This window comes from Lepisosteus oculatus, chromosome 10, assembly GCF_040954835.1.
Source record: "Lepisosteus oculatus isolate fLepOcu1 chromosome 10, fLepOcu1.hap2, whole genome shotgun sequence".
Lineage (NCBI taxonomy): Eukaryota > Metazoa > Chordata > Actinopteri > Semionotiformes > Lepisosteidae > Lepisosteus > Lepisosteus oculatus.
Genome location: NC_090705.1, coordinates 41,316,588 through 41,341,947, shown reverse-complemented (window position 1 = coordinate 41,341,947; position 25,360 = coordinate 41,316,588). Strand labels below are relative to the sequence as shown.

Below are 25,360 nucleotides of genomic sequence, written 5' to 3'. Positions count from 1 at the left end.
AAAACTCCTTCCTTACATTATACTGAGGAATAAGAAGAAATACGAGGAGCGAGGAAAACCTTTTACCATTTTATTAACAAAACATATCCAGGCAAAAAAAATAGTAATTGTACCACATCGTGGAAGATACAATAACTGTCAGCAGCTAAGCCATAAGTAATGTAGCAGATTATATTACGCTTCACCTACAACCACGGGAAAAAAGGGAAGAGGAAGAGAAAAATCAAAATAAAATCAAAATCCAACAAAAGACTGCAGCACGCCAGACTACACACAGAAAATAATCACAGACAATTACACTGTAATGATGTGAACAGAAACATATTTACAAAGTACCCTAGGCATTACACACAGATACCCAGGGGAGTACGTTTGACCATAGAATGGGACTTTCAGGGACGAAAATGCATATCGCACCTAAGAGAAAAGTCATATCTGATCTCTTTAAAACGGGGTCTCTTGAACCTCATCTTAAGAACCTCAGTCTTCAGAGTTTTATGCCGGAGGAGCTGTTACTTCACTGATCTCCTAATGGCCGGTCTATTTAAAGTCCCCCCAAACAAAATATTTCAGGTTCCTAATCTTTGCAACAGTCGCCAGCCATTCGGACAGATGCTAGTTTTGCTCATTAATGTCAGCGACGTTAACAATGCGTTAAGAAGTCAGGCGACACACGAGCCAGAAATCCCACGTCTGGTAAACCTGGTTTGCATCAGTTTCCCCTCAATATTCAAATGTTTTATTCCCATAAAACAAGAAAGAGTGGAGAGTCTCAAAACCAAAAAATAAACTCATCTCTAAACGCTGAATCATTTCTGTCTGATTCCATCAACAATATATCTATATATTTTGGAAAGTTGCGTAGCACTCAGCACTCAATTCCACTCACCAGATATTTCATAACGCATGAGACTGTAAAAAAAAACAAGCACTCCCTAACGGTAAACGTTGACAAAAATTCACATGAAAGTCAGCTGCCTATAGAGAGATTCCATCCAGATTAACTGAAAATCGAACCTCCAATTCAACGGAATTCATTGTGAAGCGATGTCTTCGTTTTTTCTCATTAAATCCAGCAATGAACAGGTTTAATACATTTTAAAATACATTTTCTGTTACCTCAAAGCACCAAATTACAGATTTTTAGTATATGTTTGTTTCAACTGATTTCAAAGTATTTTGATGTTCAAAAGTCCTGACACTAATTTGGTGATTTGTAATAATTTTGCTGAATAACTGCTAAAGAAAAATAATTTAGCTACAAAACCAGGGAAAATGTAGCATTAGTAAATTCACACGCTTTACAGCATTTCTAATCAGATAAAATGTACAGCAAATGTTTGATGTATTTGTTTAACCGCATTTCTAAAGGGAATCCGATATCTTACAAAACAGTTGGACTGTTGACACAAAATAAACTCATGTTTTCATGTAGAAACTTGGATTTTTTTGCAGCTCTCCTTTAGGTTGAAGTTTTCCAACCGCAGTTTTTCATTGTCCTGAAAAAATAAATCAAATCTTTAATATTCACTTCTATTTCATGCAGAAGAAAGCAGTGGAATGATGACAAAAAGGATTGCAACATGATATAAAACACTTAAGTCATAATAAAAAGTACTTGGCTCAAGAACCCCAAGGTCTCAAATGGTAATATTTGCTGCTTCCACTTACTGATGGAATCACACAGAAAACTTCTATAGATTTACTTAAGAAGCAGTGTGTGCATCATAGACTGGAGCTACTGTTGGAGAGTAATGGAGACTGTTACTACTTGAAACAATAAAAGTATATTTTATCTCAACAATCCGGTCCTCTCTCCTCTGTAGATTTTAATGTCCCCATCACTGATTATACTTTTAAACTCCACATAATGTATAAAGTGACTGCTGTACATGAACTGCAAATATAACAACTGCTGACTAAAATACCACACCACATTAAACAGAAAAATACCTCAATGAGTTTGGTGTTTTCCTTTTTGAGTTTGACCAGGTACTGAATTTTTTGGTTGAGGTTCTGATGTCCCACTAGTTTTCCATTCTCTTCAGCCAAAAAGTCAACTTGTTTCCTCAGGACATCCACCTCCTGCAACACAAAAGGAAGCTGGGAATTGGTCCCACGTGCTTTTTGGCCTCCTCCTTCTAATACAGTAGCGTGTACAATCTGCCTTTGAAGAATGGATACAACTAGATCATTTTCACTCTGGAAGTTGTATCCAGAAATTGTGTGGATGGCTCCCATGCTAAAATAAAAAATGTTTCTCCCAGAACCCTAAATAGCTTCTATGATGGCAACATGGACAATTCTGACACCAACACAGACTTTCAAGACAAGATTGCTGAAGCTTGTTACATTAATTACAGTTTATACTCTGGCAAATATTGTATAATCACATGTATTTTCAGCCCTGCACATCATTAATATTACTCTTATTCGAAATTCAAAAAGTTAAAAGTGATACCTTGAATGAAATGTCAATATTTTCCCTGGTCCCAGATCCTGCATAAAAGATGCAGACGTTCTGATAGATGAAATTTCCTTAGCCTTTTTATTATTCTTTCAATGAGAAAGACCAGCACACAAAAACAATTGGCCACCTTTTCAGGAATTTCCTGGGATTCACAGATAACTTTAAAACCGTGTCTGGGGAACTTTCAAGTTTACTGTTCCGAGAGTGAAAATTTAATTTACTTCTAGTACTAATCTGTTGGAGAACATGAAACAGTTTACAATGCCCTGTCTTGGGAGTCCCAGATGGAACAGAACCTTGAAACATCTGAGAAAATAATTCACTAATTCCAAATTGAACATTCAATGTCCCTGCCAGGTACAAGAACAGAGAAAATTTCAAAAATAATTTGTGATCATAATGTCTGCATCTTAAATCAGAAACACTGAAATCCAACAGGAGAATCAACCCTATAGATAAAATCGAATTCTATGGCAGGTAAAAAATAATCACTCCTTTCCCTTTAAGGGAAAGAGGAAGTATTATTACTGGAAAACAAGTCCCCTTAAAAAATGACATTTTGTTTTATGATCTGACCATACTGATAGACTGACAATGCTGTTAGGATAAGCTATGGATCAAAGTCAGAGTAAACCTATACTGGAATTATTCACACGTCTGCTTTCGCATGAGTGAACAACTCTCAGTCCTCTGTCGACAAAAAACCCAGCTCACCCGTCACCTGTACAGCTAGGAAAAGTCTGGACAAGCTGATTTTTTCCCTCAAAGCTAATGGGATACAAAAAGTTTGGTAACAGGTGGACAAGCAATCATTTTACATTAAGCACCATGGATTACATACAATTTTGACAGACTGGGATGGACATATTTTTTAAAAATGATCCGGGGAAATGTCAAAATGAGCTGGAAAAGTATTCAAAGTGAAAAATTCCAATTCAGAACTGCAAATGCCATTTTACCTTTGCAAGTTTTTCGTGGTCTAAATCTTTCTCTCTCAGTTCTTTAAGCTCGATGGACCGGTCTCTCAGCTCGCTTGTCATCTGCTGGATGCAAGTCTCTGCACTGGACAGGGTGGCTGAAGTTCTCTGCAAACTTTAACAATAACCGTACAGCTCTTAAAGAAAAATCGTACGCATTCGTGCATTTCCCACACTAATGCTAAATTTAAAAAAAGATATTCAAATAGAATGCATTTATTGTACATTTATGGCAGTCGCTTGTAAGATAAAATGTGAAGATTAAAGTGGTCTGTACGCAAGTACAACTATATATAAAATTGACAAAAAAATAAATCAGTGACGATAGTTAGGGAAATCCAAAAATGCTTACTCTACTTCAAGTTCAGAGAGTTTCGTCATCGCAGCAACCTGTTGGGAGCAAAACGATGGTAACAGTGAGAGAAGAAACATTAAAACAAGGGTATTAAGGGTAAAAATTCCTTTTGACTAAATATTTTACGATTTACATGAAAAAGGAATAAGAAATGAGGAGTGGGTATAAATCTAATAAAAACACATTTTGTGAGGAAAATGTTTCTTAAATTAATGCTCCATTCTCTACTTTTGGGCAGTAAGTCAAATAATGCTGTTTTGTATCATATGGAGATTGTTATACCATATTTCCAAACAGATTAAAATTTCAGGGGTAAAAGCATTTATTCCACACGGTGGCTATTACGAGATAATATTATGAGGTTATTGTCTCTATAATGTTAACTTTTTAAAGAAAATGTTCCTGAAACATGACAAAAAAAATTATCATCTAGTTTGACCTTCATGGACTAAACAAATTTTGGAATGTTTTGCATAAGACATTTACCAAAATCCTAAAATAAAGCTAATGAACAGAACCATATCTGTCGCCTAGGGATCCTATGTACTCAAGTGCGATAGAAAATAAACGTTTGAACACAAACCCTTGCTTTTCTTTCCTCCTTTAGTTCTTTCATGACCGCTTCATGACTGTTCCCATCCTTCTCCACACTGCTAATTAAAAGGTTGGTTTGATCATAGCATTAAAAACAAAAGTCAAGACAAAGACAGTACAACCTCCAGCAAACAGACAAAACAAAAACAAATTCAGCTATCAAAGAGGGGCAAATTAAATCGAGATCACCGCCCTCCTGTTGGACATCACAGGATTTTGAGGAATAACAATGACATTAAAAGGGCTTTAGGCCAATCAGGACCCACGTAACAGATTCTCTAGGTAATGTATTAACTGTATATTTCAGGTATGGAGGAATCTGTTCAGTGGTGATAGTTTTGATGTTTTTCATTTTCATGGGTTAAAAAGGATGCAAGTTATGATCTACTTCTTGTCCTTCCATAAAAATTGAAAGCAAGAAAAGCAACACGATTTTGAATCGATATGGAGTATCATTATCAGCAGATTCTTACAGAACTTCAATATGTTTATGGCACTGCTCCTGAAATGGCACATGAACAGAACAGAGGAACTCCAACTTACCTGCCACAGTTCTGGGCCATTTGGTTCTGCAAGGTGTAGCACTGATCTGTCAGTTCGAGACGCAAATTTTCTTTTTCACAGAGCTGGGCCTTCAACACAAAAGAATTACAACTGTTTTTTTTTGCTTCACGTGTCATATTCAAGCCAATGCAATATATTTTTTGGCACACTTTTTCCCAGAATACATTTGTACAGTACTTTACCGACACAATGAGTGAAGTATGGTACCGCTGAGCGCAGCACAACAGCTGTAACACGAGGCTTCACCACTACTGCTCACTGCTGCTGTTTAGTGGAAGAGTGTGGGATTACCACATTTGGTGGCAGTGTTGGGATTCAGACCCACGCCCCTGAAGAGACTGGAGCCTCTATCCAGAGTCTTCAGGGGCGTTTGGGTGGTCTATCACCATTGGCTTGTGTAACCTCTCTAGGCTCCGAAAGCGTATCGGTGGTCCCCTTTTAGAGGAGCCTACTCAGTCCCCCAAAAAACAATCCACCCCAGAGGCAATAGTCAGCGCAAAATCATCAGTACCTCTTCTGCTGTGGAACAACTCGAAGGCTACTTTCACATGCAGAAAAGTCTTCTAGGAGATGGAATTATAGGAACAACACTGTACATAACATACAGATTGATTCAGGGTTTGGGTTAAGAATCTTCAGCACGGGAGCACCTTGAGACGCAGGATTTCTTCATTCTGGGCTAATCTCTCGGCGCTGAACTCCTTCACCAGCATCTCCAGAGTGACAATGGAGGAGCGCCTGTTCTCCAGCTCCTGTTCCTGAGCCTCCAGCACTTTGGTCAAGTCCGTGCTGAAGCTGGAGGGCGTCTTTGGGGTCTGAGGAAATAAAGGCAGACAAAGTCTCTGATCCGCCGAATGCCTCCGCCCGCCGGCTTGTTTTAAAGCAAAGGAAGATGAGGGACGAGAGAACTGCGCGGACTGGGTACCTGTGTCTGAGCCAGCGGAGTGGCAGGAAGCACAGCCTTGTGATTCTGCTCGCTCGTGATTTTCGGGCTCTTCAGCTCATTTTTCTGCTTTAGCTGCGCAAGACAGAATTAAACAAAAGCAACACCGCTTACACCACAGGAAAGGAAGGCAATCAATTATAATAATGTTTATAATGTTTCTTTATTAACCCTATACAATTTCTTGCATTAGGAATTCGTCTTTTCGCATACCCCAGCTTTTCTCCATGGAGACACAGACACACAGGCAGGGAGAGAAGCTGGGGGTCAGAGCGCATGGTCTGCCATTGTACGGCGCCCCTGGAGCAGCTGGGGTTAAGGGCCTTGCTCAGGGGCCCAACGGAGTAGGATTCCTCTACCGGCTGCAGGATTTGAACCCTTAGCCACAGAGCCACCGCTCCGCCCATAATTAAGACGCCCGGTCACTAAACAGGAAGGTCCGAAACACCTTGAAGCCAAAACATGGCACTATGCAAGCCTACAGGTCTGCGGATGCTCATCAGTTGTGTTTCTCAAACAGCGTGTCCCAGCCACGGGACTGGTGACTAAGCAAGCCCGTACGGAGCAGCGGGTACCTGCTCTTGAAGCTCCTGGATGACGGCTGTGTACCCTGCAGCGGCGGCCTGAGCGGCCTGGAGGAGAGCCGTCTGCTCGTTGACCACCTTCGTCAGCTTCTCCACCTCCTCCGCGGCATGGGAGAGGTCCTCCTGCAGCAGCTCTTGCTACAGAGCACAGCAGAAACCAGGATTAATAATAATAATAATAATCGCTTAAACTTATATAGAGCTTTTCTGGACACTCCACTCAAAGCACTTTACAGGTAATGGGGACTCCCCTCCACCACCACCAGTGTGCAGCATCCACCTGGATGATGCGACGGCAGCCATAGTGCGCCAGAACGCTCCCCACACACCAGCTACCAGTGGGGAGGAGAGCAGAGTAATGTAGCCAATTCATAGAAGGGGATTATTAGGAGGCCATGATTGGGAAGGGCCAATGAGAAATTTGGCCAGGACGCCGGGGTTACACCCCTACTCTTTTCGAGAAACGCCCTGGGATTTTTTATGACCACAGAGAGTAAGGACCTCGGTTTTACGTCTCATCTGAAGGACGGCGCCTGTTTACAGTATAGTGTCCCCGTCATACGTCATACTGGGGCATTAGGACCCACACAGACTGCAGGGTGAGCGCCCCCTGCTGGCCCCACTAACACCTCTTCCAGCAGCAACCTCAGTTTTTCCCAGGAGTCTCCCATCCAGGTACTGACCAGGCTCACACCTGCTGAGCTTCAGTGGGCTGCCAGTTGTGAGTTGCAGAGTGATGTGGCTGCTGGCCAGGATTCCAGGAACCGGGTTGAACGCATGCGAGCAACCCTCACGGGGGACATTTTTACTTGGCAATTTTTTTAGATCCTTTTTATTTTTGGGTGAAGAAATTCCTTAGCACTTTGTATTGGACTAATTACACAAACCGACATAACTGGACTTTTCAGCTAAGAAAAACACTTGCTATTGGTGGACAGACACCTCTCGAACCACACGTACGACAGTATGAATGGCAGAAACGGTCTTTCCTTCTTCTTTACAACGCTGATATCTCGGGGTTCATTACGCAATTCCAAACCTGCTACGGGTTTCAGTGATAAATTGTATAAAAAAGGATATAACCTATGGATTATAACAACAAGGCAGGTGGACAGAAAGACAGCAGGCACAGGGCGGGTAAAGAATTAAAAATTCCATTAAAAAATAAGCCATTCAAGCTGGTTTGCTTCCTCGTGAGCAGGCACGGTCCGCCGCTCACCTCAATCTTGTCCGAGGACACCCTCCGCTCCATGGCTTCCCTGAGATCAATAACCTCCTTCTCGTGTCTCGCGATGAGCGCTCGGCTCTCCTCTCTCGCCGCCAAAGCTGCGCAGTACTTTTCCTGCCACGGAGGTGAACGCAATTAACACCGCGTTAAAGAGAGACCAAAGAGAATGGCAAGCTCACATTTTACACCCTGTATCTAGTGTGTACGGCTTTTAATACCTAAAAATGTCTTAGCTGGCACTTCAGCTTTCTTGTAATAAAAATTCAAAATTAAAAGAAATTAACTTTTTAAAATGTCTATTCCAAGCAAATCTCTATAACCGGTAAAGTACTTCAGGATCTGTCTGAGCTAGAAAATAAGAAGTATAAGGTTTTGTGGGTACAATAGTTGGGTAGCTTGAAAACAGCACATGGTACAGTACCACAGCAACACCCACACTGGTGGAATGCCATGTCTTATTATTCTGTTTAAGGTTCGAACTGGACAGAAAATGAAGGTATATGCCTCCAATGGCAGAAAGGGACAATAAAATTAGCCTAGATACCTTGATATCCTCCAGTTCACTTGACAGCACAGCCAACATCTCATTTTTCTCATTGAGGGTGTTTCTCAGCTCCTGGGTCTGATTCAGGATATCGACTACAAATTCCTGCGCAAGAAAAGCACATGGTTTTTACAGTCAAAACTACATAGGACTCATTACATAAGAAGCGATTTATAATTGGACATTTTATGTCTGGGTTTAGTTCAGAAAATAAAATAAAAAAACTGATCTTTACTTTCTCCGTTTCACACTTCTTTTCCAATTCGGCCACGCTTGTGTTTGCTGCAGTAAGACTCTGCTTCAGACTGTGTAGCTCTGCAGTCTAAAAAGAGATGAAAATCAATTCACCAACAATCGCGTGGTACCACAGGTGTGGATTGAGGAATTCACTTCCATTTCATTTTAAACTTACCTGTTGCTCAGACTGCACAGTCAAACTGGAAATGTGTTTCTTTAAGTCAACATTCTCATCGAGGGCTCTTAAAAGCTCCCTAAAGAAAAAAGAAAAATCAAAAATGTTTATTGTACATAAAAAACAAAAGCAAACACTTGAAACAGGAAAACAAAACCAAAACAGGTTTAACACTAAGAGTGCAACCTTTTCCTTTGAAAAAGCAACTCACTTAGAAGTTGTCTCCTTATCTTCTTTGAGCTGGGATGTTAAATTGGAGTTCCGTTCCTTCTCAGTTTTCATGGATTCAAGCAGTTTCTAAAATGCAAAAATTACAGTAAAATAAAAACGTATCGTGTCTGTATTTAAGAAGTAAACACTAAAAAGAGTGTCTCTGTGGTCCTCATGAACACTCATACGTATCGTGAGTACGTTTGTTTTCTGCAGCTGTTGCAGGATATCATTTTGCACATCGGATTTTAGATGCTGATGGTTCTTAGCATCGTAGCTGTTGTGCTTTAGATTAACGCAACATAAAACTTTAAGAAAACACTCCAGGTGCACACACTGAAAGGACACAAGGCATCCAAGGCACGCCTGTCTCACTTGTGGGAAATGGAAACCTGGAGGGCTGGTCGAAATGGAGAGGAATGCCTTCAGGTTCAGCACAGAAAAGCCAATTAAACTTCGTCTTGCCCAACGCCTCCCCAAGGGGGGCGTTCCCCGGGATCTCTGGGGCGTAAGTGTACCCGACACGGAGCTGTAAAGCTGCTCTTACACTCAGCTCCGCCTGCAGCGCTGCGTTCTCTCGCTGGCTCTCGGCAACGCGCTGCTTGTGCTCCTCCGACTCGTACTTCATCACCTCCTGCAAGGTGTCGTGGGAATCCTGCAGGGAGCGGCGCTCTTCCAGGAGCTTCTCGTGCTCCAGCCTAGACGAGAGACACGGGAATCAGGCACAAACACCGGGAAACACTTGAGATCTTCGAGGATTAAAAAAAAAAGCACACCGTCGTCCGTCACCTGAAAAAGAGTCAAAAGCGCAGTGCTGTTGCAGGAACAGCTCCCAGAATGCCCAGTTGTTTGCTACGGACATACCCAGTGAATTACTCAGTGTAGCCCGGAGCCGCTGGCTTTAAACGAACTCCCTCTGGTCCGGAGAGGCTCCAGGTCCCCCCCCGCCCCCCGGCGGCGCCAGCAGCTCCGTACCTGACGGTGTCCAGCTGCAGCTGCACGTGGATGAGGCCGCTGGACAGCTGGCTGAGCTCCAGCTCCTGCGCGCCCCGATACGAGCTGTACTCGGCCTTCGCCGCCAGCAGCTCTCGGTCGGCCGAGTGCAGCACCAACCGCAGGTCGTGGACTTCGCTCCTCAGCACTGAGGGGGAAACGCGGGGGACAGCCGGAGTCAGTCCCGGCACACATCCCGAGGACATGGTCGCAGTGGGGGGGTGGGGGGGGGGAGTCAAAGACCCATTAAAATAACATTTCCGTAATAAACCAAAACGGAGCTCGGCATTCAAAAACCGACTAAAAAGTGCCAATAATTTTAATGCCTTAACCTTCCAGATCTACTAATTCCCTATTTTGAATCATTTAAATGACTAGATAAAAAAATATTTTGATTTCCATAGGTGTTAAAATATAGTTATATATAGTTCCACGGGAAACAGAAAAAGATCACCGTCTGTCCTGGTCTTCTCCTCCCGCAGGTCCTTTTCCAGAGATGAAATGTGATCCTGAAGGTTTTGCTGTTCTTTGCTCCAGTTGCTCCTCTCAGATGACAACAGCTGAATAAAAACAGGACAGCCAAAACTCAAATCAACCCAAATTAGTCAGAGCTCCTGAACACGATAAGGAGGGATAATCTGGACCAACTCAGTCTGGAGTCCCTTGGGAACATTTAAATGGGTCTTAACATCAGTAACATAACTGCATTTTAAGTAGAGACAGTTTACAATGTTCAGAAATGTGCAGACCATTGCCAAACCCTTCAAAAAAGGTTTAAAGATCCAGTATTTGAGAGCATCATCTAACTCAAATAATCAGTATTTTTTAAAGAACAGTCTTATAATGTCAGCTATCATAAAGACTACCATTCAATGAGCAGCACCACAGAAATTGAGGACCGAGGAACCCGTTATCGTCCCCAGGAACACATGGTCTGGTAGCACCATGCCACTCCTTACCTCTTCCATTTTGTTCGAGTGTTCCTCCAGTTTACCGATTTGCTGCAAGAGCTTCCTGTTCTTAACCTCCTCTTCGTCCAGCTTGAGCTGAAGCGCACTGACCTGCTCCTTTAAAGACCAAAAAACATCTTGACATGCAGATCCAGTGATTTACACAGCTTGTAGGCCAAAGTGACATTCCTCCCATTGTCTTATCAGAACTGCAAATATTCTAAAAATCAAATCAGAATGCCAGAACATGAGAGAAGGAGCGAAAGCCGGAGTAAATATCCTCCTGTTCTACCTGCACCGTTTCCAGCTCTTCAGTGAGGGCCTCACAGGCCAGCTCGTTCATTTCGGGAGGGACGGGCTCATTGAGGATGTCATCCACTGGATCCTCAGCAGGCAGGCTCCTGGCACTCAGGTCCATCGAGTGGTCAGGACTGAAGTGTGGCACCAGACGGGATCTCAGGCAATAACCCCTGGTGGGTGTGGTCAGGTTCTGTAGCAGCGAGCAAAAGGACTCTTTAAAACCACTTACAAGGGTACTCTGCTTGTAACCATCACACCTTGCATATAAATGACCACATTTTGCACTCCTTGGCTCCTTACCTTGATGGTTTCAAAATGCTTTTTGTTCAGCTGGGAAACTTCTTGTCTTGTGTGAGCTTGTGTGGCCTCCAAAATATTCTCCAGGTGCTGGTTGGCCTTTTCAAGGTACTGCTTTTCCGACTCCATCTCCAAGAGCCTCTTCCTGTCGGTACAAGAGGTCATTATAATTGGCAAAAGATTCATCGGCTCCTCTTTTCACTCCCGGTGTGACTGCAGCAGCCTTTACAGAGAAGTATAAAACAAGATTTCAAGGACTTTGTAATGAAGCTTGTGACAAACGGGAAAAGAACAGAGGAACTAGAATTCAGCACAGGATATTGATGCTAATAAAGACACTGGGTATTAGCACTTAAAGTATTACAAAACGGCACTCAGTAGCTCCTTGACGACATACTCCAGAAATGTGTTTTTGTTTCCAGAAATTTTAGCAGGACGACCAGTACTCGACTCACTTAGTCAGTTCTTTATATTCTTCATACGCTTGCACCGTCGTGGTCAGCTCTGCCTGTTTCTGCATCAGCTGGGCTCTCAGCCGCTCCACTGACACAGACGAGACGTTCTCGGCAGCAACGGGAGTCGAGAAGAGGGGTGGAACTGAAACACAGGCGGGACCAATTTAACGACGACGCTGCCAAGACAGAAAGGGGCAGGAGCCAGAGCTCAAAGTCGCTTCTGCAGCACGCCACTTCTAAAACAAGGGCTTCCTGAAAACCTCCCCGCGTTTCCCCCTCAGCTTCGAGCGCAAAAAAAAAAACAAAGAATTTGAATCTAGTGAATTATCAACACTGAAAGAAACTGGCTCGCGACAAAACTGCACCAGACAGAATGCGGCCGGCGGAGTCGACGCCGCCCTGGGAGCCAGAGAGCATGCCGCACCTCCGGGGAGCTTCTCCGCAGCGCTGGCCTCCCGGAAAGCCTTCTCCAGCTCCGCCGCCACCTGGGCGCTCAGCTCCTGGGCTCTCTTCACCGGCTCCAGGGAGCGCAGCCTCTGGTTCTCCTCCCGCAGGCTGTGGTTCTCCACCGCGTATTTCGCCACCCTGGGGTGCTGCTCCACCTGGTCGGCACAGGCAACAGAACTTAGGAAAAGGGACCCAAGGGCTCGCACTGCTTGCTGCACCACCTCGAGGGCGTTCGCAGGGTACGGTCCAGGGTAAAACGACCACTGAAGCCTTCGTAGGAGCCTTTACGCTTGAGATGTATCTGAAGAGCAGGAACAGCACACAACGGATAAAAATGCTCCAGATCCGACATGGCAACGCTAGGTTCCGCGACTTTATTTAAAAGGACACCGTTGCGTGTGATGATATAATAGTTTGGAAAATTCTGTGCGGAGAACAAGATGGGTTATGCTACGACCCACATTCTTGTTCGTATCGCTGACGTACACAAAAGGTAAGCAAGAAATTAAAGAGGAGAGCAGAACGGATCCTTTCCTGGGCAACACTGGCCTCCATCTGCTCAGGAAAAGATATCCTTGCCAAGAATCAAACAGAATCAGATCTTCTTCTGTGTACCTGTTCTCTTAGAATCTGAATCTCCTGCTTTAGCTGAGACACCGCGGCCTCACTCTCCTGGCTAGACAGGCCTCCCTGCGATTCCTTCAGGCTCTTCTCCAAGCGGGAGATGTGATCCTCCCGGAACTTCAGGATCATCCGGTTGGACTGAATGAACTTTTCCTTCTTAGCCCACGTTTCTTCGAGCTGAGTCACTTTCTGAAGCAGGTTCTGCAGAAACAGATCACACTTCGCTAATGACAACAAGGTATTACCAAGATTTCTCTTTAAGTCACATTTTGCAAGTTAGAATTTTGTAAAAAATTATCTTAGGGCATCTTTATAATAAATATTACCACTACACCCTCAAGAAATCTATGGGCTTGTCTCTGGACATTATTTTTTATTAGCGGCGTCTTCATTAACATTATTCTTTTTGCACTACAGTGTCTGAAATTCAGAGTCGCAGTTTTTCGGCACTGATTACACGTGTTCTAATTCAGAAAGAAACTAACATAGCCCTTCAAGATAACATTTTGCTTTTTCGGTTTCAAGGTCAGGAGAGAGGCACTCTTCAGCGATCGGTGCCTAAGTCTCATTACAATAAAATAACAGTTCATTCATGAGCAAGAGATGAATTTTAATCCTGGCTAATTAACCAAATGATTTTTTCTCTGGAGATTCTGCTCGAGGCAAAAGGAAGGCGTTTTAAATTATCATTCTAAAGAGACATTCTTCATTTACAAGCCACGCTAAGCTACCAGAACTCCTCTGTTCCAGGAGCAGTTCTTCGCCTATCCCTCAAATGGCAAAAGCTCCCATCTATCTCATTGCTGTTCAAGAAAATTCTGTTTCAAGTATTTCACAGGTATTTGTATTGGTCATTTGCAGGTCACCCCTAGTCCCTCTGAAGGAAGATGCTTTCACAGTACATTCAATTACTTTCTGTTCCTAATTTCCCACCAGGCACTGAGAATCATATCAGAGTCTCAATGCTTCTCAAAACAATGTGAGTACTCAATTACTGTTGCAAAACAGAATCCTTTACTTCGTGTGTTCACCCCCAGCCGTTTTATACCAAAACTACTTTAGTGTAAAAATTCCAACGGAAAAGCAAAATCAACAGAAAAGCAGGTGGCACAAAAAAATAGTAAAAACTGCTTTTAAAATTCTCTACTCAAAACATCTTGGATTCAAAAACTGATTTAAAATTCACACATCTATCGCCAACTGAGAAAACTTAATGATTATTGACCTGCAGTCAGGCGATTCAAATGAGGAATGTGCAAAAACATGACAATTAAAATACATTAAAAAAGTAAAAACGTACAATACCTTTTTTTCACTTTCACTTTTCTCCCACAGAAGCATGGCTTCTAAAAATCTGTGTTTGTGCTCATTTTCCGAAACACCGTTTTCAACAGGATCTATAAGGACATGTCACCAATTAGCAGTCACGTAGATGCGCTTTGTTTCATTAAACCAACCAGTTTCACTTCTAGACCGTGCCAGTGTAAATGCACTTATTTTAGACAGTGCCAAAAACAAATGAAGATGAGCTTTTCTGGCATGTTCACTAGTGGGGAAAAAAGCATAATGCAAGCTGAAACACGATCCTACTGCTTGTTGTTCGTGCTGTTCTGCGCAAACAAACGGTGCGAGAGACGTCCTTGCCTGCAGGGACGCTGTGCCCCTCGTGGTCAGGGCCTCCGCGAGCCCCAGCGGGGGTCTGGGCGGCCAAGGCCTGGGCCAGCTGCTCCTTCAGCTTCTTCACCTCGGCCTGCAGCTGCCTCACGTTCCCCTGCGTGTCCTCGTTGATCACCGCCTGCAAGCACAGCGCCACGCCAAGCACCCAATCAGAAAAAACAACTAGCGGCTCCGCGGGCTGCTTTTAAATTCATCGCTCGCATACAAGAGCTGTTGATAAAACAAATCTATTTCTTAGCTTTCCGATATGAGATTCCAGCCTTCTCAGGAAAGACAATAGCTTCTAACTATGCTCGTCAATTCAAAGGCCTTCCTATTGCATTTGGCTCTGCTAAGATTGTGTTCGATTAAAGGATAGTCCCATCCTTGACTGTACTGAACTGTAGTAAATATCTAATCCACTTTAAAATTGAAAAGGTACAACTTCAAGCACAGTAGAAAGCGACAGGACTTGAGGGAAATAAGCCTTGGGTAAAAATAATAAAAAAATAATTAATCCGTTTTGAACTTTAGCCATACAAAACACAAGCTTTCCTTAAAGAAAAGGCTGCCTTGATATTGTTGCTGTAATTCACATTTTACATGTGAGAGTATCAAATGACACGCTGCAGAGGTGCCAGAGTAAAGTCTCAAGCCTCATATACTAATATACAGTCCGATGTGATCTGCTTCAAACACTATGGCCATGCACGTGATCCCACATTGCTAACCTTGTTCTTAATCAGCTTGGCTCTCTGGGCAAAGTGCAAAGTGGACAGGGTCTCCCCAAAGCACTTAGAACCAGGGTGCACGTTGGCAATAATGAAGGTCCTTGCGTTTCCTCCAAGAGAGTCCTGCAACAAGACATAAAGGAAACCTCTTTCTTTTGCTATACGGCGACCTTGTACTTTTCACCAGTAAACTGTGAAAGCATGATAAGAAGAACTGTGCAATAACATATTCCTGTGTGGTTCAATTCTATCAATCACTAGGAATGCCGGCTGTTAGCAATTTCATCACCAGTGTCACCAGCACGCAGTAAGATCCAACTCAATTACCCATCAGTGACCATAATCCTCCTGTCACAAAACGACGGAAACATTTCCAGACAGATAGGAATGAAACGAGCAGGAAGAAAAGAGGGGTGCTCGTGCGCCTGCGTCTCACCCGCAGCAGGAATGTCAGCTTGGAGTCCCTGTAGCAGATGTGCCGGCTCTTCCCGTTGGAGACGTCCACGAGCGCCATGATGACGTGGCCCAGGCAGCTGAGGGACCGGTTGATGCTCCCGGCCTCCTGAAACGGCCAGAGGCACGTGTGACACAGCACCCCGACACCCTGACCTTAACCCCTCAGCCTCTCCAAACCTATTTCTTTCAGGCTGGCGGGAAATAGACCCTCTGCAACTTACAGTAACTCTCACCCTGCGCTTGGGAAATCTCGCTGAGCTTAGAGAGACGTTCCTATGCACCACTATATTGTTTGGTCCAGATCCAAGTTTATTCCATAAAACACTCAACAGAAATGTCTAAAGCTATAACCGATTACAATAAGAGCTGATATTTGCGGTACTACTGTATATGAAGCAATAATACTGCTTCGAAGGGTATTCGGCCTGCTGTGCAAGAAGGTATTTGTCTTAAAAATAGAAATAACAGGTACTACTGCATTTTGTAGAAAAAAGCTTTGGAACGTCCCACTTACTTGGTTTATTTGTTGTATAGTATGGTTTTAATCTGTGAAAAAAACAACAACACAAAGTGGCAATAACCTTCAGTCTAGTCCCTTCTGCATGAGTGTCCTTCTGCCTCTCGGACCCAGCCAAGTCCACCAGGTTGAGCTGACTGCTTCTGATGTTCACGATCTCGTTGACCGTCTCCTTGGACTCGAGAGTGACGGTGAAAACGGCGTGGGATCGGGAAGACTCCCTGTTCATGGAGGTCGAGGCCACCCGGCGATTCCTCCATCCCGTCGACAGCACCTAGCAGCATCAAGGGGGAGGTAACAGAGTCCTAATCATCTACGTACGAAAACAAAGGCAGCTCCAGCCTTGCACTGCATGCCAAAGCAAAGAAAGAGCCAGCATCAAAACGTCATCAACAGTAGATATGACAGAAAAAATATCAAATTAAAAGCTGCTTTCAGTTGCAGAGCCTGATAAGATTACCTGATAAGCTTCCCCAGCAGAGGTAATAATCTTCTCAACCGCTCCATCAACAAATACGCCCTTCTTTATGTTCTCGCGCAGGAAGAGGCTCGCTGAGGCACTGTCCAGGAGGTCAAATATCTGCTCGTTGTAAATTTCGATGAAGGAGCACTTGCACAGAAAACTCTTCCCGTTACTGGACTGGAAAAAGAGGGACAGCCAGAGTCACTAGAGTAACCCGCCCTCGCATCGCCAGACGAGCGAGCGAGCGACCGCCCTCGTATCGCCAGACGAGCGAGCGAGCGACCGCCCTCGTATCGCCAGACGAGCGAGCGAGCGACCGCCCTGTCCTTGTATGATGTAGCCATTCCTTCTCATTAGTACTTTTCACAGCATGAAATGAAAATCTTTCAGAGTATGAATCAGACAGTGATACACCCTTCCATATCAATAACACTTCTCAAAACTAGGCTCACTTTTTCAGCCTCTCTGTTGATGAGGAAAAACAGGTACTCAAAGCTCCGAGGAATGACTCCCCGCATGTCGTGTGTGAAGTTGTCAGACTCTGCAGGACCTAGGAATCAGGTAGAAAAAAAATTAAATTAGTGTAGGAATGTAACAAAATTAATGGAATGATCAGAAGCAGCATTAATAATTCAATGTTTTCTGATTAAATATTAAAACAGACATAGAACTACTTGCTAAAAGCGTTGGATGTACTTTAATGCCAATGATTGTCCTGTTCATCTGTAGCAAATTACAAACTGTTACGTCCAAGAAATAAACAAAATTAAAACTCTTTCCTTACCCAGCATTGTAAATGTTTTTCCAGAACCGGTTTGTCCACTGTGAAGTCAAAATACATTATTGAAATTAAATGTATAAAACAAAATAAAAAATCCATATAGCTTAACATCTTAAAAATACATTAGCTGGTGCATGGCATGTGTACTGTAACAGGGATAAGCACAGGGCTATGAACTGTACATTCACCGCCCAGTTGAAAATTTTACCTCAACAATGTGTGTTTGTTATCAGAATGGTTTATATTGCATCTGCGTATATTGTTACCAGTCTCAGCGATACTGTAATGCATGCTATTATTAGTGAAGAGATATGGGTATATATAGGTGTAAGCTTTCTTCTTTATTTGCAGAATCCTCTGTAAGCACTTTTACTGTTGAAAATAAACCTGGCAGGTTTGAATTCTGTGTCCCTCTCTATCATTGACACCACAGTGGCTCAGTCAATCAAACACTCTTTCTGTAACAGCCAGACTACAGAATTTGGGGGTCCCCGTTCTCTTAAAACACGAAGTGGCATAGCTGGAATAAATCCACCCCCTTTTTATTATTTAAAGCTGTAGCATAACTGCCACACATGCATCAATAAGCACTAATATATTCAAGGTTTTAGAACTATAACTATAAGGACGGCACTTACTATGCAAATATGGTGCCATTGTAGCCATTTACACAGGACTCCACTATGTTCTTTCCAACACTGGAGAAGACTGCCTCCTGCACAGAGACATGGAAAGGAAAGGCATTCAAGACACACCTCGTCAACAGATTGCTTGACAGTAGTGATGAAGCGCCTCAATGACAAGAGAAGAAAAATGATGCAAGAATCAAAAACGTTAATACTTCTTTCAAGCCAAAAGCGCCCTTTCACACAGTTTTGTGAGGGGAACCACGTCGAATGCCGACCGTGGTACTGTATTTACAGCAGGCCGACAACCGATTCCCCACGTCGGGCTGCCTCACCTCGCAGGCCTGAGCACAGCAGCTCCAAGCTCGGGCTCTGGAACTCCAGAATTCACACTCTGGAGCAGGGAAAAAGGGATCCCGAGCAGATTACAAGACTGGGGGGAAACCTGGTAAAACCTTCACAGTGGTTTTGCCCAGGTGCGAGTCACAGAGACCAGACAGTGTGAAGAGGGGATTCTAAACTGGAGCCGGGTTCGGTGAGACACTTAATGGGATGAACAGTAAAAGAAATGAAGAAAAGTAAATAAAAAGGAAGGTGACAGACTGAAACACCACTGCCCAGACTAATAGCTGTTTTTTTTTTCTGGTTAAACCCCTAAAAGGGATAACACAATGTATCCGTTTTCATGCCCTACCTGTGAAACATCCATATCAGCCACATGGTCGTACGTAAACACCCTTGGCTCAGGTTTTGAATGCAGGCGGATGGTGTTTGGCGAGGTGACCGTCAGGCACAAACTGGGATCTCCATCTGTCGACAGGCCAGTGCCCTGCGTCAGCGGCCGAACCCGCACAAACACCTTGATGGCATCTCCGTCGCCGCTGTTAACGACACCAGGCGTGCAGAGAAGACCATGAGGACCACAGCCAGCGGCTCAGTCTTACAGTATGTCCCCGATACAAGAGGACTTTTGCAACGAACAAAAGGGGAGCTTCTAGAAAACAAGGCTAGTGTCTACAAATCCGTGTCAGTAATTTTTTTTTTATTTCCTCTATCACCTGCTGGGCAGAATTCAGAAAACGTTACAAGCGGAAAGACGCTCGTCTGAGTGTTGAAGTCCGGGCATGGCCAGGTAGCTGGTTTTCTGCAGCTGAGAAGACTGTGAATCTCTGACTTCCACATAGACAGGCGAAAATAAACCCAACAGATCTCCCAGGAGCCACGACATGCCAGGTACAAGTCACATCGTTCGCAAATGTATGCCATCTAACACATTCCTAGATTACAGGTCATACTGAAAAGATTATGTCTGGACAGGTCATCCTCACCTTAAGTGCGCAGCGTCCCCAGAATCCCCTGGAAGAGAGAAAATAAACAAGAATCGCTACATCTCTACTCGTACAGTAGCATTTTAAATTAAAGAGAATACATCACCCTGAAAGACGCAGGTTATACAGGCAAAGGTTGTAGTTGGACGAAAAGCCGATTATTTTTTTAGAGCTGTCACTAAAGCACCCTGAATTGAAAACGCAATATGCCCGTCTTTCTTTCGTTAGCGACCTCCCAAATCCCAAATGTAAATCAGAGAGAGCATTTTTTGATGACATAAACGGCTACAACGCGGAGGGTGTTTACAAACGGGTCCATTTCCTTGTTGTTTTCCTTTTTGTCCGTCTGTTTTCAGCCCTAGCAAAACTGCATTTTTTTTTAAAAAGAACGACCGGATCAAGCATGAATTTCAATCCACTTTCCTTCGTCAGCCTAACATATGAGTCTGCGTTTAACACCTCTGCAATAAACTGTCAAATACTGACCGAGCACTTCGAGGGGCGAGCGGACCCTGTCGTGAAAGAGCGCAAGCCATATATTTTTAAAAAACACAAACGGTCTGGACATTCAAGATATCGGAGGGTGATCCATTTTATGTGATTGCACGTAGCTGCCCTGAATTGACTCTTAATAAAAATTCGCCTTTGATCCAGCGAAACCACGACACATCGAAATCCAGTGTTTGCCCGCCGCTGAAACACCGCCGTCCTCTCGCCGATCTCACGGTAAACGCACAAACTGCTCAAACGAGTTAACACATACTGCAGAAAACGCAAGCCGTGCCGAAAGAGCTGTTGTTAAACGTGTTAAATGACCCCCATCTGTTTCTCGCTGCGGTCCGGCATCAGCACTCTCGCAGGCGATTACGAGCCTGTGTTTACAAGTCTGACAAAAACGTTACACGACCAAGCAAGCAACCTTTTTCAACCCACATTACCTTTAATCCCAGTTCCCATGGCCAGCTACCTCAAGGGCTAGTAAAACAGTGAATTCTGCTTATGAAAAAAAATCATGAATTACTTTTACTTCAGCGATGCTATTTTAGAGAAATGGCGGAATTTCGAAATTGGCGCTTAACCTACAATTTCCTCCTGCCCCGTATGACGTCACTCCCCTCGCTTCGCCGATGAAGCCACTCCTGACGCCGCCATCTTGCCGAGCGGGCCCCTATCACGTGGCCAGGGTCTGGGTCCCAGCAAGAAGGACTATATAGCGTCAATTATATTATTTGGCAGATGGGTTTTGCACGCCATGAACATTGCAAGTCCCAAACAAAAGCGTCCTGTTACTTTTTCTTGTACTCTCTGTTTTGAATTGGCGTACGAAATAAAATATTCATTTTGTCTATGCCGTGGTGCATAAAATATGTTGCATATGCATTTTCTTATTATTGTAAAGGATACTAATTATAACACTATTTATAACAGTATCTATGACAATATTTACAGCTCTATGGGACATTTTTACAGGAAGTTACACAAAAAACTATACATAATGGGTTTAAATAACGGTGAAGAATAATTTCGATAAAACTTTAGATAAGATAAAATCACTTTATTGGCCATATACAATTTCTTGCAATAGGAATTTCTTTTCGCATACCCCAACTTGCTCTCCATGAGACACACAGGCAGGGAGAGAGAAGCTGGGGGTCAGAGCGCAGGGTCTGCCATTTACAGTATGCAGTATGACGCCCCTTTTCCCACACGGTGTTCTCGATTTTCATATGAGTATTACACTATCCATCCATTTATCTTCTAGCCGCTTCATCCAAATATTACGTTACGTCTGCATTAATGCCACAGTTTAATTACATTAGGGCATTATTAAGAACCAACACGATTCCAATCTTACGCCTCCGTCTCAGCAGTTAGACGTAGGAAGCCGTCATTGATCAGACAGCGGGCGCATGAGAATGACGTTTCATGCAAACAAAGCCGTTCCTGTAACCGCGGTGTCGTGCAGTCGAGTCGAGTAGCTTCTAAAATTGTTTCAGATTTTTATTCTCTGTTTAAGTCAGCAGAAAGATCCAGGATGAGTAAGAAAAACCAGGTGTCATGGGTGAAGCCCACCGAGCCATCCTTTCTCCGGAAATTTAAGAACGATATTGGCTACAAAGAGGGACCAACTATCGATACTAAGGTAAGTAAATGACGAAAATCTGTTTCGTTCAACTGCAAATAGTCCCAGAAATTATGTCGCCTTGTTTCATCCTACACCTAAACGGTTCCAGAGCTAATCTACGGGCCGTCTAATATTAAGACCAAATTAATTGTAGTGAATAAAGTGGTGTAATGTACATTACTAATCTTGGGTCTTTTGATGTGTTCAGCTAAAAGTACGCTCATGCATACATTTACAAGTTTAGACATAGACGTGAAGTGACTCCAGGCAGCTCGCTGGGTTTTGATTCTTCAGAGACAGGAGGTGCCGGCGGTGGCTGATGACAGCGGAGACAGTGACCGTGAGGATGAACGGCCACAGGTGGTTGTCCTCAAGACGGGCGATCTGACAGCTGAAGAGGTCATGAAGGTTAAAGGGGAACTCAAAGGAGAAGCTGGTATGTCCCTCTCCTTTGTCACCGTGCTCCACCCCAACTGCTCCAGGGGCGCCGTATAAACGGCTGACCCTGCGCTCTGACCCCCAGCTTCTCTCCCTGTCTGTGTGTCTCATGGAGAGAGAGTTGGGGTCTGTGAAAAGACAAATTCCTAATACAAGAAATTGTATATGGCCAATAAAGTGATCTCAAGCTGCTATACGCCAGGGTACACATACAACCAAGAATCTGTCTGCTGTAGGTGATGATGATGTGCCGATATTTTATTTGGATACTATTTTGAGATACACTACATCCAACTGGTTACGCCTCTATTAATCTGTTCTGCATTAGCAAAGGAAGCAACACAATTAAACATGAAAGTGGTTCAAACACAGTGTTGTGTACTGCATTGTGCAACCCGTAATGTGTGTAGAGATTTCCATACATCACATGGTTGAACGCATGTTGCAGCACTGCAGTCGTCTGCCAGGTGGGGCTGAAAAGTGCCACTTTTTTAAACTTTTGCCCTTTCATAAGAGATGTAATGTGTAAAATAGGAATATTAAGACTAATATTAAGGTCTGTTGTTGACTGTTGCAGTTGTTGGAAGCTGAGTGTGTTTTTTTTTTTACTTTTCTGTGTATATTAAGTGACAGTTTTAAATCTTGAGAAGCACAGGCAAGCCACAGAGACAACATGTCTGGCCACATGTTGGGAAGATTAAAGGTATACCTTCTGCCCAGCACCATTTCAGCAGAAATATGTGACGATCTTCACACACTTCTACGGGGCTTAGTGCACAACATAAAGATTCGCTGGACATCGCAGGAGAGCAGCCCTTCAGAACCAGGAGTTAACTGAAATTCACTGAAAGCAAATAATGTAAAGTGATTTGAGTGTGCAGTGTGCAGAGGTAGAGGTTAAGTTAAGTAGAGTGGGAAGCACAAAGAAGAAAACCACAATATTTCAGTGCTTCTTTAGGCATGCAAGTTATGTATTGGGGACTGAATGTTAATCATTATATTTCTCCAAATAATCACAAAACACCAGTTTACATTGCAATCACAGTTACATTTAGGCCGTCAAGAACTGGTGATTCAGTGGTCAACTTCAGAATCGTCTGGACTTTGTCTTCCCAGGCCCCTGGGAGGAAATGCCTGTTGAACATCCCTGTGAGGATGACGGCCAGTTTGCTTCACGTTTTCTTTCTGCTCTTGTCCGGCAGAGGGCGACGCTCCTGCAGACGGCAAGATCGTGTTCAGGAAGCCAGTGAAACGCAGCTCCGGAACCTTCCAGGGCATCACAGCCAGCTCCAGCAAGAAGAAGAAGGAAGTGGAAAAGAAGAGGGAGAACCCGCAGAGAAAAGTGAAAAACAGCAGTCTGCTTTCTTTCGGAGAGGATGAGGAGGAAGACTGACTTGCACTGTGCGACCTCCGCGCTCAGACTGGGCTGTCTGAGAGGTGTCCCGTGGCAGACTGGGGAGCAGTTTAAAATCGATGGCAACTCCAGCAGTTCCTCACCTGTCTTCCTGTGCTCGTTCTGTGGGACACTCTGAAGTATTGGAAGTCTCATTTCTTGTTGTCCCCCCCCTGACTTTCATGTTAGCCAAGCTGTCAGAAAATTAATCCAGTTATCTCATTGCTTGGACAATTTTAGCTCTTCCTCACATTTTATAGAAACTGCGACCTGTACAGTGTAGAATTGGCAAATGATAAAGAAATATCGGATCTAAGCACAGAAATAACTGGAAGTCTGAATGTGGCCTTTGTATTTCAAGATGCTTGTCATGGCCTGCTATGGAGACAGAATACCTGATAGCTGGCAATTACAAATTGGTGTATGTGAAATATTTTTTTGGGCCACTATACATTTAAAAAACTGAAACAAAATGTGATGTTCTATTACCAAACGTTATCACGGTTGAACTGAACATTTTGTGGTGTGTCAGTAATACTTAAAATCTCAGTAATTCTAAACCTGTGTCACCTTGGAGCCCCTAATATTAGATTTCTTGTGTCAGAAGGTAATCAATACAAATCCAATGCCCTTTACTTCCAAGCACTGAAGTAAATAACTCCAATCTGTTCTCCCCTTCCAGCCAGCTCCGTATGAAATGTCATGCTGCGTTTGTGTTCGGCATTTTGACGAGATGGAGTTGTAAAGGTTCATTATTTTAAAATGTGATGTTACAAAAATAATTGTACTTTCATCCAAAAAAGGGAGTTTTTTTATCCTGATCAGAATTACTTTCTAGGAACGCTGAACATCGTGGGTGCAGAGGAAGGTCCCATCTGGAGAACTGTAAAGAGCAAGAAATGTACGTGTGAGGACAGGACAGCTTGGTCTGGCTGCTGTGAGACATGCTGTAACAGAAGAGGAGACAGAGCACATTTATCTGTGACATTTTTCGGTACTCTTGTGGGAACTGGTAAGGATAACCCTTCCTGTTCAGCTTGATTCCTGTTCAGTTAACTGATTTTATTCATGTAAATCCTTTCCAAGGCTAATTAAGCATATTAACCTGGGAGGTTGCAATACTGGGGAATCATCCAGATCTCCCGTCTTCATATCTCGGATATTTAACACACAGCCCTCCTAATCTGGGTCTATTCCAAGACATTTTAAAATATTTAGTTAAGCGTCTGGATCTAAATTAATCAGGAAATCCTAGTTTCTCCAAAGGCATCGGGACAGGCACATGCAGTATCACTTGACGGTCATGTTTGAGGTCTTCATAGTTCTGAAGATGTACCTTTTTTACCTTATGAACATTATATAAAGAATACAATTTAATATTAATATTCATTGGATGTAAATACCTTATGTAAAGCTTCTACAAAGCAGCTGAGTAAATGTTTAAGTAGTTATTGCAAAAGGTTACAATATGTGCAATGTGTCTAATGTGTTATTCGGTGCTGTGGTACCATCAATAAACTGATTTTAATTAAAAAAAGATTCAAAATATTTTATTAATCACTATCCATTTCTCAAAAACTACCTGATCAAATTCTGTAGAGCACCTACAAACATGTCATGTGTAAACCCATCATTAGAATTGGGTATTATTGTGTAAACTCAGGTTTTCAAGATATCTACACTCAAGAATGAATCTAAAAAGAACATTTCTCTTTTCTTAAGTTGAATAATATTTCAGCTGTCACCTTCTTAAAGCTGTTCTAGCTAGATGAATCCATGTCTCTGGTTTGTCATTTAGAGGAGAATTGATATGAATCCAGTGTCGTTTGTCTTTAAAAATCAGACGAGAGAAAAAAAACTGAAAGGTCTAGATCTAGTGGAATTAAAATACGTTCAAAT

The 25,360-nt window shown here is 43.2% G+C and overlaps 2 protein-coding genes across 3 annotated transcripts; one reads left to right on the top strand and one right to left on the bottom strand.

The window, feature by feature from the left end:
* Positions 1–56: 56 nt before the first annotated feature.
* On the bottom strand, positions 57–20,614 carry kif15 (kinesin family member 15). Of its 2 annotated transcripts, none has more exons than XM_069195225.1 (35): positions 20,444–20,614; positions 19,506–19,533; positions 18,872–19,058; positions 18,190–18,266; positions 17,555–17,592; positions 17,223–17,320; positions 16,768–16,947; positions 16,372–16,581; positions 15,771–15,896; positions 15,335–15,457; positions 14,592–14,742; positions 14,253–14,344; positions 12,939–13,148; positions 12,301–12,478; positions 11,877–12,018; positions 11,425–11,566; positions 11,117–11,314; positions 10,834–10,941; positions 10,329–10,434; positions 9,857–10,022; positions 9,429–9,579; positions 8,883–8,968; positions 8,672–8,750; positions 8,495–8,581; positions 8,260–8,364; positions 7,707–7,829; positions 6,479–6,625; positions 5,886–5,978; positions 5,611–5,775; positions 4,940–5,028; positions 4,386–4,455; positions 3,800–3,837; positions 3,430–3,562; positions 1,954–2,085; positions 57–1,499 (listed from the first exon to the last, which is right to left on the bottom strand). In XM_069195225.1, the coding sequence occupies exons 1-35, from the start codon at positions 20,460–20,462 to the stop codon at positions 1,428–1,430; spliced, it is 4,149 nt and encodes a 1,382-aa protein (XP_069051326.1). In that variant the 5' UTR covers positions 20,463–20,614; the 3' UTR covers positions 57–1,427. The 2 variants fall into 2 exon arrangements, with proteins under 2 accessions (XP_069051326.1, XP_069051327.1); XM_069195226.1 differs by having other exon boundaries at positions 4,386–4,452.
* A 792-nt stretch (positions 20,615–21,406) lies between these two features.
* Positions 21,407–24,998, top strand: kiaa1143 (KIAA1143 ortholog). The gene is made up of 3 exons (XM_006635542.3): positions 21,407–21,648; positions 21,925–22,066; positions 23,271–24,998. Exons 1-3 carry the CDS (start codon positions 21,541–21,543, stop codon positions 23,459–23,461), a joined length of 441 nt encoding a protein of 146 aa, XP_006635605.1. The 5' UTR covers positions 21,407–21,540; the 3' UTR covers positions 23,462–24,998.
* Positions 24,999–25,360: the final 362 nt, after the last annotated feature.